We start from the raw sequence: 19,949 nt of genomic DNA on the forward strand, positions 1-19,949 counted from the left end.
ATAGAGAATGTTGCTACATACAAAAGCCGTAGCTATAATTTCTGTAGCGAAATGTACCTATCCCTACAGATTAAATCCGTAGCAATAGATATCAATAGCTACGGAAAAAAGCAGTAGCTATAATTTCTGCAGCGAAATGTACCTACAGCTATGAATAATATCGGTAGCTAAAAGTGGAATGAAATTTGTAGCAATATGCTGATGTTAGAATTTGCTACGGTTTTCAGAAGAGCTACGGCTAAAACCCGTAGCTATTGTTAAGAAAATTTTAAAAAATTAAAATAATGGTGCCTGTTTCCATTGCAAGAACCTGCTGTGATTGATAACTCATCTAAGCTTTATGCTGATAGGAATAGTACATAAAATGCAATTAGGAAAAAAAAAACGAAGCATTTATTACAAATAACAATCAAATCATGCAATGCATCTCACATTCACATTTCTAAATAAACAATACTTTACTTTGCTCAACCTATCATAAGAATTACAAAAAAGGAACATGTTCGAACTTTAGCTTCGACTCCATCTCCAAATACTTCCTACGAAGTTCTTCCATATCCCACTGCACATGAATGAGATGGGAAATAAGAATTATGACAAGAAATCATCTTTGGGAAAATTATAGAAAAATAGCAATCAAAGTAGTTTAAAATTGATCATCTGCCATTACTTACTCCTGCAACCTCAAAAACATAGCTTCCATCACAGAGTTACAATCTGTGAAGCATTAAATTATATACACATGCAGGAGTGCGTGCACAAATACATGCATTGATTTGCCATCTGATGTGGTTCATATTTGGCAGCGGGCTAGACAAACTAAATACGTGCCCAGTGGGAGGCAGCGAGAGATGAACAACGGAACTGTAGTTCCATCTCCAGCTTCTAACTCTGTTGGAGCAGGAGCCTCACAGGGGACGGAGATGTTTAGCATGCTTGCGGTTGCACCTCCTCACCACCAAAAGCAGATACTTGGAGAGTGTCTCTTCCCCCTTGTCAAGAAACACAAGGTTTTGTCATGTGGGTTTTGTTCTCAAGAAGATTTTGTATATGCACCTACAAATGCAATGCTGACAAGAATTAAGATTGACAAAGCTAGATTTTGAATGAAATTTTCATCACAATGTATATACACCTACAAATGCAATGCTGAAAATTTTCTGTATCAACAATTTCTCGATCATACTGTCTAGCGTATGAAGAGAAAATCTTGGGTACTCTTGCAGGGTGTGATAGTTGATATGCAGGGAATATGAAATTGATACGCATCTCAAACAGTCATTATATCATACTTGGACATAACAACAATTCAAACTGTCATCACACCCATGCTAAAATACTTCCCTTTACCTCACTTCCTACCGAAAAAGACTAACAGAAAATCCACAAAAGTAAATACATGTATGAACTTTAATGCGGTATCTTTGGTATCGTTTGAGGTTCATCCATAGTCAAGCACTCAAGCTGATCTCTTTCATTACTGGTGCAGGCATTCCTTTCTGAAGTATTAGATGTCTCCTCAGCAGAAGTATAAGTTGGCTACATGCATTCCTTTCTGAATGCCCTCTTTCTTTGTTCCGTTGACTGCTGAAGTTTGAATATTTAATGAATTCATGGATTTGTTTCATACTCCCAACTTTTATGGTTATACACTGCATTTTACATCCAGTGATTCAGGTACTTGAGAACAAATCTGAGAGGCCTGTAACTGATCTTGTAATACATTGTGGCTTTCAAGCACTTCGTTTGCAGGTTCTCCAAGTTCTAAAATAGAGCTGATGATGGCGACCAAATCTGTTACAAAATGCTCTTGGTAATGCTCTTTGCATTTGCTGAATAGCTGTTACATTGCTCTCAATCCAGTTCGATTGTCTGATACATTCTGATTTCTGGGTTTAAAAACCAAGGTTATGACCATCATTTTTTTTCTTATAAATTTTTTACAAATTTAGCACATGGAAGAAGTCAACAGGAAAATCCATACAGAGCCTTGTAGTGCCCTTTAACAACTAGCACCATGGATTGGGTAGAGTTCCTAATTGGTGCACATACACATCAGAGCCAGTTGTTAAATGGAACCTTATGGCCAGTGAACAAAATCTTTGTGTCTGGCCGTGGACTTTGTCCATGCAATTGGCTTTCAAAATCTCATAGAAACCTCAAGAGAACAAACTCCTCATCATTTCAAGCCAATCTGAACAAGCATATATAATTTATTATTAAACCTGTGTCAGGACGATCCTAGCAAACAGATGATGCGTGAAGGGAAGGGAGTTAAAAATAAAAAAATAAAAATAAAAGAACCCAACTAACCTTCATAGTTTATGACAGAAGGAGAAGGTTTGCATTGGAGCTTTCCATCCATACCAAATCCAGCAAAGTTAGTTCCCAAAATAGGAAATCTCTCCTTTCCATCCTTTCCTCCACTCTGAAAATCTCTTACCCTCTTCTCACTGTCAAAGATAATATAACAAAACCACCATAATCCAAAAGCCAGTAATTTCCATATGAAGTTTCATACACAAAACCAATGCAAACACAAAAGTTAAAGCCAAATGAGAAACAATTTCAACACAATAAGAAAACCTCCCACCTAAAATTCTCACACCAGAACCACCATTTTCATGAGAAATAAAGCAAAAAAGAAGAGCTTTTCAGCTTCTTCATTTAAACTCAGCTGCAAAAAAAAAGAGACTGAAATTCCACCCTAATCAGACCATTTCAACACCAATTCAAAGATTCAAAATTCCCACCCTTTTTTTGTTCCATACAAAATCTTCTTGAGAACAAAACCCACATGCAGAAACATGAAATCCTTTTTCTATCCTTTTTCCATACACCTTTTTTTTTTCCATACAAAATCTTCTTGAGAACAAAACCCACAAGTAGATATTTTCTATCCTTTTTTTTTCCCCTGTTCCCTCTTTTATCATGTGCATGTGAGGCTGAATAGAACAAAACCCACAAGTAGATATTTTCTATCCCTTTTTCCCCTGTTCCCTCTTTTATCATGTGCATGTGAGGCTGAATAAATGTATGCATACCAAATCAATACATATTCTGATATAGGTTAAGAATAGCAGTATTCAAAATCATGATTCATTGAATTACTCATCGTGAATGTATCACTTATAAAGATTCAGCAGTACAATACTAAAATTCTTATCACCATGGATTGAATGTATCACCTGTTGCACCGTTAAAGTCAAATATCGGTTCATATTAACATGATATAGCTCATTGTTTTCCACCTTTGAATGTTAAGATAGAGTAATCTATAAATGGAAGAACCTGTAATTCTGAAAAAGAAAAAATAAAATCAGAAATTTTGGAGAGATTGAAGAGGGATAAACACAAACCACAGAGATGAAAGAAGGGAAAAAAAAAAAAGATCAATCTTAATATGAGGGTGCTGTTTTTTTTTTTTTTGTATATATTATACACACACACACACACACCCCACATGAGCAGTCGAAGCCATGATCTCAGTGTCTACCACTAAGCAACCTCCACATCATTCATCCGTTTTGACATCTCATTTCAGGGCATGAACCTCAAATGAAGCAGATCCAAATCTCTGGTTGACCATACAAAAAAAAAAAAACAGTGGTGATTGATCATTAAAAACTTCTCATGGGCCATGAAAGTTTTGGATCAAGCTAAAATCTGTATGGTCGCTTCATCTAGGTCTTTCTGACCTTATAAACAGGTGGATGTCAAATAAACATATCGATGGCCGTCAGGAAGTTTTTTAACTGTGGGTATTCAATCGCCAATATTTACCGTGTAATCTACCTAAGATTTGGATCTTATTCACTTATAGGATAAGATCTCGAAATGGATGGACAACATAAATGTAAGGCACATATATCAAGGTTGGCCCCGGGATCCACCGAATTCGTCCGATCCAAGGATCCAAGGAAGCCGGGTACTATAGTTTGGGCCATAGTTTCAGCCATCTGAAACGCTGAAATCACGCATACTAACATAATCCAGAAAGGAAATATCACATCAATCGAATGATTGGTCTTTTCATTTGAATGTGACCATTGCTATCATTTCTTACTAACCATCTATTTTATAGATAGAAACAGGAGGTTAGAATTTTACCAAATATTATATTTTTAATTTGTGATCCACCATTGTGAGCCTTACTAAATCAACGGTTAGGATTACTGAATCATGTACCCAATTGGTACAAAAAAAAATGAAAATTCAAGCATAATGTAGACGTTTGCGGAGCCAGCATTGTAGAATATTTATCTTAACCTCTTTCTTTTCCCTAAAGAACTAAGCACACAAATGATTTGGGTCAACTGATCAAGTTAATGGATCCCATCCAATGATAAAGAAAACATGCGGTAAGTTGCTTAGCTGGAAATCTATATTAAGTGAGAAACCAGAAATTAGACAAAACCAACTTATACTAGTTTTGTATATAACTGAATCAGGTCTGATTTGAACTTGAACCTGACCTACATACACATTATTGTTAAAGAACTATGGTATGAAATCTTGTGGCCCCACATGTACCAATTGACAAGACAGACTATATGGCAAAGTGGAAGATTAAGTTAGGACATTCCAATGCTAAGAGTCTCAGGTTCGTGAGCTCCTTACTACAAAAGAACAATAGATGGAGAAATCAGGAATTAATTGCTGCTTTCAGCTTGTTTATGAAGAGAAAATGGATATTCTAAGTTTCTCAGCATTCCTCTAGTAATTGAATGGGCATTCAGAAGAAGACGATATGAAGAACGCGAAAAAACAAAGATAAAATAAATAGTTAAAAACTTTACCATTTCAATATTGAACCTTGTAGTGGCAACATTGATCTATGGGGCTAAAAATACATCAGCTTGCATAGAAAAATCTCAAGTTAGTTGGGCCTTTGAGGTCCTCAAATGATAGTAGAAGAAGCTGGAAAACTCTTGAAATTAACCATCAAGCATTTTCAAAATTCCACCTAATGTGCATTTAGAGGGACCGAATCACATCTAATGTGCAAGTAGGCGCAAGCTCCTCCAAGGATTCTTCAATCTATAACCGAGGCAAAATAAAATTCATTTGTAATGATGAAACAAGTTGTTGTTTTAGGGTGATATTACCATGGAGGAAAATTCACATCTAATGTGCAAGCAGGTGCAAGCTCCTCCAAGGATTCAACTAAGTTGCTTTTTCAGCTTGTACTTGTGATATTGATTTGCTCTAAGCAGGACAGATCATTATGAATTTCCAATACTGAAATATGACAATCGGGGTATTTAATCACAAAAGTGCAAATAATGGTGAAATTTCAGCAATTAATCTGAAATTCCAGCAAGTTTATTCAATTTCTATGATCAATAATTGGACCATTTGGGTAAGACTACTAAAGGTAAAATGGACAATCCTGCAAGCGAACCTGTTAGAATTCTACTCCATCATGTCCTAAATGCTTGAATCAATGAGTTGGTAAACCTATCACTAAAGATCAACTTCCCTATGGAAGAAGATACCTAGGAGGGCATGCACAAATAGATCTGAATTCTCTTAAATGCATTGATTGAATTGCAAGTCCTCTGGCATGTAAATAAGGTCTGGAGAAAAACAGCAAAAAGAAACAAAAAGATCTGAATTTTAAGCATCACCATTACAAACAGATCAGATCTTTTATGTGTAGGATTAGATCTTTATATGTGATAAATCAGATATTTATTGAGTTGAATCATGCCATATCTGAATCCGATATGAATACAAAGGGATCCTAATTTCAAGATTTGAATTTGATCCAATAGATCCCATTGATAATTCAAATTCAACACTTCAAACGCCGTCTCTTCCAGCATGAAAGCAAATACTAGCAGTCAAGGTACTTCAATCACAAGACTTAAGATAATAAAGCAAATACTAACTAAAATATAGCACTTGCTTTGAATCTGATGTATACTAACAATAGATCAAGAAACAGATGATCTGTTCCATTCATAGAACCATTCCAAACACACATGAAGAAGAGGAAAGAGGATCACTAATCAACATAGAAAATAAAAAAGAATTCACCCACATCAATCATCAAACACTGCCATGAACATCAACACCATAGCTAAAACCTCTGCAAAACCAATTCATAGAATGAAAAAAAAACACTAAAAAAAGCATCTACAAATCAAATCAATCAAAGTTCGATCTCATTGGCATATCAACTGATAAAATCAATGCTTGCTTGTTAAAAACAATACCTTTGAGAATGATCATGTTCTCTTTATTCAGAAGGCAAACTTGAAATGATGAGTTGAACAAAATTGTCTGACTGTTACAATATGTGGGCTATTGCCCATCCAAGTGGCAGGCCACCAGATGAAAAGACCCAATCAATCACCATGCATTTTAGAAATGTATATCATAGGTTCATAACAGCATTTCTCGATGAAACTTTATGCAAATAAATATAAAGAGGACGAAAAAAAGGATACTTACAGCAATGAAACGACAAATGACAGACTCAACAGTAGGCTGTCACCTTGTTACTACCAATATAGCTAACAAATCATGTTACTACCTCTACTCAGCTTTACAAATCATGTTTCACCAATCATCAAGGCTCAAAAAAGGAATTTGAAACAGGAATTCTCATCGATTTAGCAAAATCTTGTAAATTGTTTGTCAATCTACCTTTTAGGGTTTTTGAACCATCCTGAGAAGATGAGTCCTTATCCCAAGTGGTGATGTCTCATAGCCAACTTCATTCTTTATTTTTGTATTCTTTTCTTGATAAAATATTATCACCTTTGAATAAGGTCCCTTCACGGCCATCTTTTTTAGCCCACGGATTTGGAATACATTGAGATGGTGCATATTCTACAACAGTCATATATTGGGAACCTGAACAAAGAGTCAAACCTTGTTATATTTTTTCAAAAACAAGATAGAAACAATTAAAGAATTTATAAAATCTTAAAAACATAAAATACAATTTGACAAAATGATATGACAAGGTAAAAAGGATGGCCAAATGAGACATTAATTGAGAGATAATAGGGTCCTCATGATTTAGGACATGAATGGTGTCCCAACAAACCCATTTAGTTGAAATGGAGATGGTTCATCGATCTAGACTATTCAAGCATGACGGGAATGCACAAAATAATCATATCAACAGCAAAACTAGATCATGAGAAGTAGTTTCCCTATATCTTCCACAGAATGCACATCTCACCCCTCAACGACATTAGTTTTATTCAAGATCTTCAAAAAAGGTAACAACATAGAGCAGGTTTAGACTGGTTTGCATAATAGCTTCTTAATTCCTAAAGAGATTTCAAAAACAAAATTAGTTCTATTGCCTTGCGTTGAAGATCCTACAATTCCTCTGCTCTAGACCAAGGTGATGTTTCAAGATTTACAAGCAAAGCAGCAAGTCAATACTATAAACTACCTGCCTAAGATAATTCAATGCTTGTCTTTGGAAACATCTTTCTCAGGGACCTGAGATTCCAACCTTGGGTTTCATCTTCTCTGCAGCCCTAAAAAAAAGAAAAAAAAGAACAATCACAATGCAATGATGAGTTCTTAAGAGATGTTTATGGTGAAATGATTAAGTAACTGATCACAACCACAAGTTCATGCACAACATTTGAGAGCCACAAAAATACCAAAAATGAAAAATCTATCATCAGAATAAATTGTATAATCACTTCATGACATCAACCATGACCAACAGACTTCATATCATGTCAAACCAAAATCCCTGAAAATTGTTCCATGGCTGGGCAACAAACAAGTATGACAAAAATCATCACCAAGAGTTCAAATATTCACGGATATGAGAAATTTCACTTTTGGGATTTTGCAAAACATGAACCGTAGGGATGCCACAAATCTCCCAAAAAACTATGCATGAGTTGTACAGGTCAAAAATCAGGAATTGGATTTTGTTTTTGAATTTTTTTTTTCTTATCGAAGAAAACATCATCTTACCAAAAAAAAATTAAAAAATCATGATAATTCCTCTTAAATCATCCTCCATTAGGTGATATGGTTCTTTTCATTCATGGAGACCACTGGCCGTACAGTGTGCATCGGCAATCTTATCGCATCTCATGTGTTTTCCCATTCACTTCAATGAACCAATTGTAACACTAGTGATTAAAAGCAAAACGAGAGGCTCCAATTTCCAAATCCAAGATTCTTTTCTTTAGTAAATATCAACAATAGAATATATTTAAACAAATATGGGGAATGCTAATGTCCCAACCTTCATGGGGATGTTAGCAATATCCCCAAAGCTCTTGAATGACACATGGAACAGCCAAACATGGATCAGGATTGCAAAAGCAAACCAATACTACAATAACATCAACTTAGTTTTGTAAAATGGTATTGTACATATACTAAATAATAAAAATGAAGACACAAGAACGTATCAAATATCCTTTCAAATGCCATAAAACATCATTAGCCGTTGAAGACTAAACTCAAAACATGAAACAAGTAAGATATGTTATACAAACAAAACCACATGACTGAGCATCTATAATCACAATAAATATTCATAACCATCGCCACCATAAAAAGCATATCTATGTCAACAACAACTGAACTAAATCCTTCAATCTCTATAACAACTACAAATTACAGAAAAAGAAGAAGAAGAAGATCAAGAAATAAAAAAAGACCCATTGAAAACAATGTATCCAACAATCTTAAAACTACATGATAAAAAATCAAATTTCAGCATAACAGGAACTGATTATCACAAACTCTACTCGAACAAAACTACCTCAACAACGACATAAATTTGAATCTTTAAAGAAATTTCTACTCAATAAAAACACAAATGATGCATGCAATCCACCACAGAGTAGGAGGAACAACAGAATTCACAAACAGAATCAGTTCAATATATTGTATTTAATAATCTCAAAACTAGAAAAACAACTCAGTATCCTCTAAAGTTATCAATAAAAAGAATTACCTAGTAGCTCGAGAGAGGAAGACGGAGAGCCGGTAGAGGCAGCGCTGCTGAAGAGCCGGTGCTGTTGAATGAGGTGTGAGGATGCAGTAGCTCGAGAGAAGGAGAGGGAGAGGGAGAGTGCTGACGAAGGGAAAGGAGATAGAGAGGGGATTGGGAACGGAGAGAGAGAGGGATGAAGATGAGAGGACGGGTTAGGGTATGGAGTGAGAGAGAGAGAAATGGGGTGACACTTGGGCGCGGCCCCGTTTTGAGCGCGTGCCCAATTTTGGGCGTAAGGCCATGGACGGTTCTCTCAGGGGCTCCGTGGAGCCCACCATGATGTATTTGCATTATCCATTCCGTCCATTAATTTTAATAAATTATTTTAGCTCATCATCTTGAACATAATGTAGATTAAAGGCCTAAGTGGACCACACCATAGGAAGCACATGCGATTTAATCTCCATGTTTCCTACTGTGTGGTCCACTTTAGCCTTCGATCTAGTTGATTTTTGGTTTCATGCTTTATAACAATATTTCAAAATAGATGGACGGATTAGATAGAAATCATATAATTTTTTAGGCTGTATAGAGCCCCTTACACTACTGTTGATTATTAATGGTGTGGCACCTTTTCAGCTACGGATTAAAATCGTAGTAATTATAGCTACGGTTTATATCCGTAGCAAAAAAGTAACGTGGTCTGAATCCTTTGCCCCTTTTTTTGGTAGTGTAGCTTCTATTTTTTTAAAAAATAAAAATAAATAAATAATGGCTTACCATTGCTAGTGCATGCCCTGATAGATCAACTCATCTAAAAATTTCGAATTCAACAATAAAAGAAACGTGCACAACAACTTTCATGAATCAAATCATCCAAGTTATTCCCAATTGTATGAAATTCTTTACCCGCTATAAACACTTTACAAGCTAGCCAAAATAAATAATGACTCTCCCCCTTTTCTTCTTTTTCTTTTCCCTCCCTCTCGTTTTCTTTTTCTGGTTTTATTTTTTTTTGGAGTCTGTACTTTGCTTTTAGTTTTTTTTTTTTATTTTAGTAAGTGGTGACGTGGACCAATCAGGACTGGGCAATTAGGGAATCCCTGTTTACCAAATAACAAAGGATCTGGACTCATTTATATAATATTATCTTTTAAATTTTAACTATGTAAACCAAAAAAAAAATGCACGTTACAATCAAATATAATAAACATTGGCCTGCACATATACAGACTTTTTACTGGCATTTCCACATGCCTTTACTGGCGGTTACACAAGCATTTACCGGATTACTAGAAGGCGTCCCAATGCAGGTAAGATAAATTGTTTTTTGTATTTTTTTTATAGGGTTGGAAAATTTCTAAATATAAATAAAAGAAGTGGCAGACACCATGTAAGAGAGTACAATCTATATCAGAATAGGTACATGCATCTATGGAAGTGATATAGTTGATGGACTATTTAATGAGATTATACTTAAGGCATTGATATAATATTGTCCCAGTATGATGGGGCTACGCTTGAGAATGTGATACAGTTGACGGACTAAGTGATGAGGTTACCCTTAAGGATATGATATAGTTGTGTGATAGTGTGAAGTGGTCTACTTGAGAATATGATATGGTTGATAGACTATATGATAAGGTTGTGCTTGAGAATATGATATGGTTGTGTGACGGTGTGATATGGTTCCACTTGAGAATGTGATATAGTTATCGTACTATGTAATGAGGTTGCATTGGAGGATATGATATGGTTGTGTGATAGTATGATGTGGTTACATTTGAGAATATGATATAGTTGATATACCATGTGATTAGGTTGCACATATGCATATGATATGATTATGTGACAATGAAAAGTGGTTCCAGATTGAAGAATGCGATATGGTTGATGGACTATTTGCACTTGAAAATATGATATGATTGTGTGAGAGTGTGATAAATGATCTTCACTTGGGAATATGATATGGTTGATGGACTATGTCATGACATTGGATAATCCATGGTTGTGTGACAGTGTGATCATGTTACACTTGAAAACATGATATAATTGATGGACTATGTGATGACGTAACGCTTGAGGATATGATATTGTAGTGCGACTGTGTGATGAAGTTACACTTGAGAATGAAAGAAATTGAAGGACTATGTGATGAGGTTACACTTGAGGATATGATATGTGGTTGAGTGAGTGTGATGTGTCCACTTGAGAATGTGATACAGTTGATGGACAACGTGATGGAGTTATACTTAAGGATGTGGTATGGTAGTGTGATAGTGTGATAAGGTATGTATCCACTTGAGAATGTGATACGATTGATGGACAGCGTGATGAGTTTGCACCTGAGGATATGATATGGTTGTATGATAATGTGATGTGGTTACACTTGAGGATATTATATGGTTGATGGACTATTTGATTAGGTTGCACTTGAGTGCATGACATGGTTGAGACGATAGTGTGATGTGATTCCACTTGAGAATATGATACAGTTGATGGACTGTGTGATGAGGTTGCACTTGAGGATATGATATGGTTGTTTAAAAGTTGGTGTGGTGGATCCACTTAAGAATGTGATACAATTGATAGACTATGTGATAAGGTTGCACTTGAGGATATGATATGGTTGTGTGAGTGTGAAGTGATTTCACTTAGAAATGTGATATGGTTGTTTATTTTGGCGAACATTATAATTTATTTTTCTATTTCCAGTTTTCAATCTTCATTCATTTAAAACCCTCAAAAGAAATTACATAAAAAAATAGCAAAAAAGTAATAATAATAATAATAATAATAATCGTAGGTGATAAAGCAAAAGTAATAGTTACCTAGATAAATTCAAGTCACAAAATTTAGTTAAATAAGAGGTCATGTCAGTTGGTAAATAAAATGTCATGCTTGGATGTTGAATAGAGTTATCTAGGATACTGTACATCCCAAAACAGCACCAGCCCCAACCTGTTGAATACTAATTAAGGTAAGAAGCATCAAAATCAAACCCAACAATTAAGATGACAAAAATTGCAATTCAACACCTAAGCTTGGAGATATGATATTTGTTATACAAGTATGTTGTGTTTGTAAATCATCAAAAGTAAGCACCGATTCAATTGAAGAGCCTCAAGAGCCTCCAACAATCTCTAAACTTGTCACTTGCATGACTTCAATTTCCTTGATCATTATCGCATCTTAAAGGTAAAAATTCAATATGTAAATAGTATTTCATTACATCAATAAGTAAAATTTTAATATGTAATTTCATCAATTTTCAAAATTACTGTACATGAATTCTTGAAGACCCACAAAAAAGAAACATGCCTCACATAACGTATAATGCATTTAAACAACACAAAATGTATATTAATTCAAGTGGGCCCCACAAAAAAAAAAAGAAAAAAAAGAAGAAATGGAGTTCACCTTCCTCGCGTATCGTATAATGGACCTATAGTTGCACAAAATGTACATGAACTAGGATAGGCCCCACAAAAAAAAAAAAGACCCCACCTATCGTATAAGGCATGTATATTATACAAAATGTACATTTGTTATAAACCAAAAAAGAATAAAAAAAATATAGTCATTCTGAATTCTTAAAACATGCCAAAATCTGGGCATCCTTCGACTTGAACAATTATCCTTAGCACAACTGAATTACCCTCCTGCAGCATATAACGAAGGAGTTGTTGTTGCTTGAACTTCTTATCTGCATAAGCCCATCCATAACTGAATTGCCCTCCCGTAGCATATAATTCAAAATGAAGTTCACCCTCATGAAGATCCCATTAATAACAACACACCATTCCTAATTCAAAGCAATGCCTGAAAAAAAAAATGAATGAAAGCAACATATAGTTACACATTTAATCCACGTTTTGTATATTTGGGTTATACACTTGGAGATGTATATATTTACATTGTACATGAGAATGCAAAGAGATTTGAAGACAAAGATGATAGGGTTTTAATGATAGTGTGATTAGGTTGCACTTGATCATATGATATGCATTTATGTAAATGTGATGCATTTACATTTAGGAGAAAATGAAGGTGTGTGTGAGTTGGTTACACTTAAGAATGTGATGTAGTTGTAGTATATATCTGAGTTAGAATATGTGATGGGATTACCATTGAGAGTGTGATGTGGTTGATTGGGAGTATAACTTGGTTCCACTTTAGGATGCGAAGGGATTTTCAGTTAGAGTGGTCCCATTGCACTTGACAGTATCATATTGGTGATGAAGTGTGTGTTGAGGTTCAACTTAAGGATGTGATATGGATGGTGGAGTGTGATTGGCATACACTAGACGATCTGTTGTGCATTATAAGGAAGTGTGATGTGATTACACATAAGGGTGTGATGAGGATGGAGTATGTGATTATACTTAGGGGCTAAGATATTTTAGGAAAAATCTGAAAATGATTTAAGAAGATATTAGATACGATGAACCTTACCATATTCTATTTCGATAAAGGTCATTGTTCCTCTGTTCCAAATTTTGAATTACTGCCTCTTACCATGAACTGTTGGAATGCACCAGATGTAACAGGATACTACACAGTCAACATTCCATAAATTTTGAGTTAATTTCATTAAGATATAATTCAAATCAAAGTTCAAATTGAATAACAATTACTTTTTTAATTACTAAAATACCTAAGTTTACATATGCATATACTTTCATTTTACAAAACTAAACTATATCAGCTTTCCTTAAATGTTATTCATTACCTAGAGTAATTGTGTAAAGTTGAAATTATCAAGCATATGAAAATTTGAATCAACTTCATGCTGGATATATGGATGTGGTTGATCCATGGAAGGAAACAGCTGTGGTTGACACCAAGAAGGAGAGAGTTGCGGTTGAATCTGTGCTTTCGGTATATATTACGTGGTTATGGGGAGAGGCCCGACATTATTGTATACCTAACATAATGTACAAGTAAATATTAAGTTCATTGAAAAATTTCAATTTCACTATAAAATAAATTTTCATTCCTCTAAGGGTAATCAAAATGCTACCTGAGCAAATGGAGATTGAACATTAGAGCGTACTAATGTGGGCTGTTGATTGGGATGGACTGGATTTGGTGTATCTCTCTGCTCTTTCTGTCGACATCTTTTCGATTTTCCTCTCTCCAAGCTATTCTTAATTCTACGTTTACCACGACAATTCTCTTTTCTTTTAATTTCATGAGCTTTTTCTCTTACTTCAATGATTTCAGCGCTTTTTCTTTTGATATAATAACTTTCCATTGCTTTCTCATGAGCTTCTTTTTTAATTTTAATGATTTCACTTCTTTGTTGCACATCACCATCTTCGAATTTTACCCGATAAGCTTGAACGCCTTTTTCATTACTTAGGCTTTCAACATGTGATGAGGGTTCTTTTTCATTTTCTTTTGCTTTCAAAATCTTTTTCAAATCTTGTAACATCCATTCTAAATGCTTGGAAGCACATTCAAATGCTTCTTCACTTTCACAACCCATTGTTGCTAATTTCATAAAATTGCAAAATAAATTATTGTAACGCCGGGATTGTGATTTCTTGCTTTTGTCAATGGAGTCACTTCCACTACTTAATGAGGAGAATGAAATTGAAGCAGCTTCTCGAGTCCACCTTTTCAAGATGTACTTAGCCATGATATTTGTGAGGGTATGATTTGTAGCTTTTAATGCATGGGAACACAAAATACTCGTGAATTCAAACTTTCTACAGTTGCAAGTGATGGACTCGTCCATTGAGTCAACAGTAACAATGTGAAGATTTTGATTTCTTCTATTCAAAACTTGATATTTTCTGACTGTACCAGACTCATCTACTTGTTCCACTATTTGATCAAGGCTATCATCAAATTCTGCTTGAAATAATTTGAAAATAGTTGGTGTATATACACTAGTTGCGTGATTTAGGATGCTAACAGGAAAAGTTACAATTGGTGAACTTTGGGTCATTTTGAAATTGGCTTTTAATTCTGCATTTCGTCTATCATCCACCAAGCGTTCGAAATGTTCAAAAAATCTGATTATATTTTGACCAGGATGCAAGTATTTCTTCAAATCCTTATTTAAACTTTCACAACGCTGCGTGCTCTTCATATTTGCACAAAAACTATTCTTTCCATATACTAATGCCCACTTCTCCTTTTCATTGAATAACTGTTGTAACCATATAGTATCTGTGAGATTATATTTCATGATCATTCTTTCCCATGCTCCAAGAAATTCATGCTCCTCATCAAAATTATATACAAATCTACTAAAATCATTGCCAAACGACTTAGAAGAACAAAATAGATGACTTAGATGTTTGCAAGCATTCTAAAACATATGCCATACACAAATATGGTGAACCGTTCCAGGTAACTCTATCTTGATGGCATTTGACATAGCCTTATCCTGATCTGTGAGAATGGTTTGGGGTTCTTTTCTACACATTGCATCACAGAATGTTCTAAACAACTATCTGAAAGAATCGATTGTTTCATCGTAGAGGAGTGCAGCCCCAAATATAACTATCTGTCTATGATGATTAACACCAATAAATGGTGCAAATGGCCATCCATACTCATTTGTTTTATACGTTGTGTCAAAGCAAATCACATCTTCAAAATGTTCATAATCTAAAATCATTCTTCCATCTGTCCAAAAAATGTTGGTGATACAATCTTGAACATCAAATTGAATACAATAAAAGAACATTGGATCTTCAGCTTGCTTTCTTTTAAAAAATATCAAAAGACCTTCGTCATCAAATTTCTTCATTGCTTTCACCCTTTTCGTCCGTAAATAATTCTTGTAATCTACCAAATTATATCCAACATTCTGTCGACCACCGGCTTGTTTAGTCATGAAATCATATTTCGCTTTTGGCTTTATACCTGCATTATCACAATTATCGGCAACTACTTCTTAAGTAAATTTCCGTCGTGATCTCAACAAATGAGCTTCTTCAGGAGATGCAAGAATATGATTATGATCAATCTTAATATCAGTAACACGATATTTTCCGTCAACTCCCAATCTAATTTTCATATGTGCCTCACAACCTGTTCTTGTTTCATCCCGATGATGCTTCACATTAACATCACGTTTATCAAATGAACGTTTACCTTCTTTGGAACAAACAAAATCTCTCATTTTCAATACACCTGTCTTTTTGTCTTTTTTTACACTATGCTTTCGAATACTGAAACCGACTTTTCTTCCGAAACTATTGTAAAAATCATATGCATCTTTCTCTGTTTTAAACTCCATACTAATTTCTGGATTCGATACCTTTTCATCCATGTCTGGATCATTCATACCAACTTTCATTGCTGAGTCGATGTCTATATCACGTCATGAATGAGGCATAGAATCCACCAGGCATGGCGTGCAAAAAAGCCATAAGAGCTCTATTTTCAATTGACCTATAATGTCAAGAGAAATTTAACATGAGGACTAATTTAAAAAAAAAAATTGTATAATATATATAACCCGTCATCTAACATAAAACACTTCAAATAAATCTAAAAAATTTTTAAATAAATCTACGGGGTCACCATTAAGAGCAATCGACGAATGTTATCCCCAAATCCTATATAATCTGTGAGCCACTAGAGTTTTGAATGGCCTAATTAATGACCTATAATGATCAATCAAAGTAGTCTTGTGAACATTTTAAGAGGAGACATCCTTCCTTTGCGGCATGGTTTAAGTTGCAAATGATTTACAGGTGCCTGTTCTGTTTGGCTTTAAGCAGTAAATGATTTACAGGTAAATGATTGTGTGCGTTTGGATAGCCTGTAAAACATTTTAAGTCCTGTGAATGGAGAACCATTTGAGCCTGTAAATGAAATCCAAACTTTTTTCCTATAAATACTGCAAATCATTTACAGTCTGTCAAATGATTTACAGGCAAAAAAGGCCATCCAAAAGCAAGAAGATTAGGCAATCAGGGAATCCCTGTTTACCAAATAAGAGGATCCGGACTCAGCCTAGTTTTTGAGTTATATAATGAGCAGGACGTGGATCACCTGATGCATGGTTTGGATTCTTCACACATTAAAGTAGGCCCCACAAATTGAATTGAAATACGTCTGAGTATGTGATCATTCCCTATACTTATTATCCATACCATGATAAGTGCTTGGCTTTTTTGGTAATTTAACAAAACAATCAGGGCAATTAAGTTGGTTGGAAAAAACAATCTGGTTCCCTGTCCGTCACATGGTGGTACAGGTACAGCAATCCAGACCATTCAAATTGTTGCTTCCTTTTTAAATGAACCATCCACATTCTTTCTTTCGCATGGCCCAGATATCCTACACACATGACATGTTGGCAGGGAACACAGGGCTGGATAATGCATGTGATCATTCCTATCAGGTAGATCCACATGCTGCAACTGCTGCTTCACAACATCCATGCTTAAGATCTTGGGAAGTGATTCAGCATCCACCACAGCAATAATCCAATCCAGATTTATGCCGACTTCCTCTAACTCCGCTACAAACTTCTCTGGCTTCTCAAGCCCGGATGTCTACGAAACACACCCTCCTTTAACTTTTTGTATGAAAATTTTGGAAATCCGAAAAGCATCGGACTAAAAATTCAAAAAATTGGACTTTGAATGTATGCAAGTGAGGTAGGCAACGGAACCAACAAAGGAACAATACCTCTACGAGGAGGCCGTCGAAATTGTGCTTGCTATCGACAATCCGCTGCAGAGATTCTCTAAAAGGCCCGCTTACATCGCAACAACCGCAGCCTAATGGAAAATAGAAGGAAACATAAGGGCAATTTGGTAGTGAGAAAGGGAGGTGGTGAGGAATTTGGAAGAAGGAGAAGGGTATTTTGGGGATTTACTGACCGTGGGTGAGGGAGACTGTGGAGAGATTGAAAGCAGCGTTGAGGTGGGTGGAGTCGAGGAGGAGCGAGTCGACGTCCGAGTCGGCGAACTCGTTGACGAGAAGGGCGAGTCGGAGGTCACGAAACACACCCTCTTTTTCTTTTCCCTCCCTTCCCGTTTTCTTTTTCTGGTTTTTTTTATAATGGTTTGGTGTCCAGAGCTTTCTTTTATATTTTTTATTTTTTAAGTGAGTGGTGACGTGGACCAATGAGGATCAGGGTAACAGGAATTCTCCGTTTACCCGGTAACAGAGGATCCGGACTCCAAAAGATAAAAACGAGGTAGATCCAAATCTCAGGTGAACTATACAATAGGGATTGAATTTCCACCATTAATATGATACTCGGGCTGTGTATGACGATTGATACGCAGGCACTGAGAAATTGTACAAGTGGCATGTATCAGCTCAAATAATCTGGATATTTTGTGAATCGCACTGTCTCCAAATCACCTTCTCAATATCAGATTAGTTGAGAAGTCCTAACCTTTGATTAATGGACACTTGTTTTTGGGAACAGGACCGTTGGATTTTTATTTTTCATTTTGAACCATCCAACAAATGTCCACCTATCCGATGGTCAGATTATCAAGCAAGCTTTTCTTTTTAAAAAATAAAAATAAAATTACATATCTACATTGGGCATGATAATTTTGACGTTTTAATTTGACCGATTGTACGCCACGTGTGCAATTTCTAAGTGCCACCTAAAATGGTCTCAAAAAATGGATGAACGGTGTGAATATTATAAATACATCATTGTGGGGCCCATGGAACTGTGATATCCTTTGAAGGGAAACGGATTGGCTACGCCCCCTGACACCGGCCAATGGCTGATGGTCGGTGCTATGTGGGCCCCACCATGATGTCTGTTTTCATCCACGCCGTCCATCAATTTTTATAGATCATTTTACGATATGAGACCAAAAATGAGATATATCACAGTCTCAAATGGACCACGTTACAGGAAACAGTGTTGAATGAGCGTCGACCATTAAAAACATTTTGGGGCCATGGAAGTTTTGGATCAAGTTGATTTTTGTTTTTTTCCCTTCATCTGGGCCTGTATGACCTAATCAACAGTTGGATGTCAAATAAAAAGTACAGTGGGCCTTAGGAAGATTTTAATGGTGGATATTCAATTGCTATTGTTTTCATGTGGTGTGGTCCAATGAGATTTATATACCTCTAATTTTTTGCATCAAGCCCTAAAATGATATGTAAAAGTGGATGAACGGAATGGATGAAACACATACATCATGGTGGTGGGGTCCACAGAGCACCGACCACCAGCCACGGGCTTGGTGTCAGGGGGAGTAGCCAATCCGTTTCCCCGTGGTTGTGTTATATCCAAACCTTACGTGGGCAAAACTCTGTGGGCCCCACCAGATCATTTTAAGGGCATGACCCAAAAATGACGCGGCCCAGTCAACCGGACATGGAAGCTTGGTCCAAATCTTCCGTGGGTTTTCAAAGGTGGGCATTCAATCCCCACTGCTTCATGTGGTGTGGTCCACTTGAGCTTTGGATCTAACTCATTTTTGGCATAATGCTAAAAAATGATGTAGCAAGATGAATGGACGGCGTGGATAAAACACATACATCATCGTGGGGTTCATAGATTTTTGCATGTTCTACCCCAGTCCGGAAAGGAAAACCTTACGTAGCTAAGTATATATCAGGTTAATTTCTCTAACATGGAGAAACGAATCGACGTCCATGAAATCCACGCCGTTCAACGGGTACATCGCCCCTGGTTTGGCCTTGAACCCAAAATCAATTTGATTCAACATTGAGGTGGGCCATCCAAAAAAATGTGCCTAAAACCTCTAAACTCACATTATATGGCCCAGTGAGATGCTGATTTTGGGTGATCTTTTCATCCTGGCGAGGCTACCTGAATTGTGATAGTTCCATCCTATTTTATGTGGCCCACCTGAGTTCTGGACTATGATGATTTTTTAGTAGGTACCCTGTGCCCGGGCAGTTATGTGCACTTGCGTTGGACCTGCCTCAGTTTCTGTTGTACCTTAACATCATCTGATAAAAGGGATGGACAGCATGAATAAACAGATACATCAAAGTGCCCCCCACAGAAGGGGTGGGGGTAGGAGGCAATCTG

At 36.0% G+C, this 19,949-nt stretch overlaps 2 protein-coding genes and 2 long non-coding RNA genes across 4 annotated transcripts; all 4 read right to left on the minus strand.

The window, feature by feature from the left end:
• Window positions 1-1,325: 1,325 nt before the first annotated feature.
• On the minus strand, window positions 1,326-2,814 carry LOC131230374 (uncharacterized). The gene is made up of 3 exons (XR_009163997.1): window positions 2,754-2,814; window positions 2,314-2,453; window positions 1,326-2,194 (listed from the first exon to the last, which is right to left on the minus strand). It is a non-coding gene; the product is annotated as an uncharacterized LOC131230374 (long non-coding RNA).
• Window positions 2,815-12,179: 9,365 nt separating this feature from the next.
• LOC131230378 (uncharacterized) lies at window positions 12,180-13,562 on the minus strand. Its single transcript, XR_009164002.1, has 2 exons — window positions 13,391-13,562; window positions 12,180-12,757 (listed from the first exon to the last, which is right to left on the minus strand). It is a non-coding gene; the product is annotated as an uncharacterized LOC131230378 (long non-coding RNA).
• Window positions 13,563-15,398: 1,836 nt separating this feature from the next.
• Window positions 15,399-16,342, minus strand: LOC131230432 (protein FAR1-RELATED SEQUENCE 5-like). Its single transcript, XM_058226358.1, has 2 exons — window positions 16,049-16,342; window positions 15,399-15,817 (listed from the first exon to the last, which is right to left on the minus strand). The coding sequence occupies exons 1-2, from the start codon at window positions 16,251-16,253 to the stop codon at window positions 15,399-15,401; spliced, it is 624 nt and encodes a 207-aa protein (XP_058082341.1). The 5' UTR covers window positions 16,254-16,342.
• LOC131230433 (uncharacterized) lies at window positions 16,273-19,575 on the minus strand. Its single transcript, XM_058226359.1, has 5 exons — window positions 19,525-19,575; window positions 17,791-17,989; window positions 17,597-17,688; window positions 17,273-17,460; window positions 16,273-16,348 (listed from the first exon to the last, which is right to left on the minus strand). The coding sequence occupies exons 1-5, from the start codon at window positions 19,573-19,575 to the stop codon at window positions 16,273-16,275; spliced, it is 606 nt and encodes a 201-aa protein (XP_058082342.1).
• Between the last annotated feature and the right edge of the window lie 374 nt (window positions 19,576-19,949).

This window comes from Magnolia sinica, chromosome 17 (assembly GCF_029962835.1).
Source record: "Magnolia sinica isolate HGM2019 chromosome 17, MsV1, whole genome shotgun sequence".
Taxonomy (NCBI): domain Eukaryota; kingdom Viridiplantae; phylum Streptophyta; class Magnoliopsida; order Magnoliales; family Magnoliaceae; genus Magnolia; species Magnolia sinica.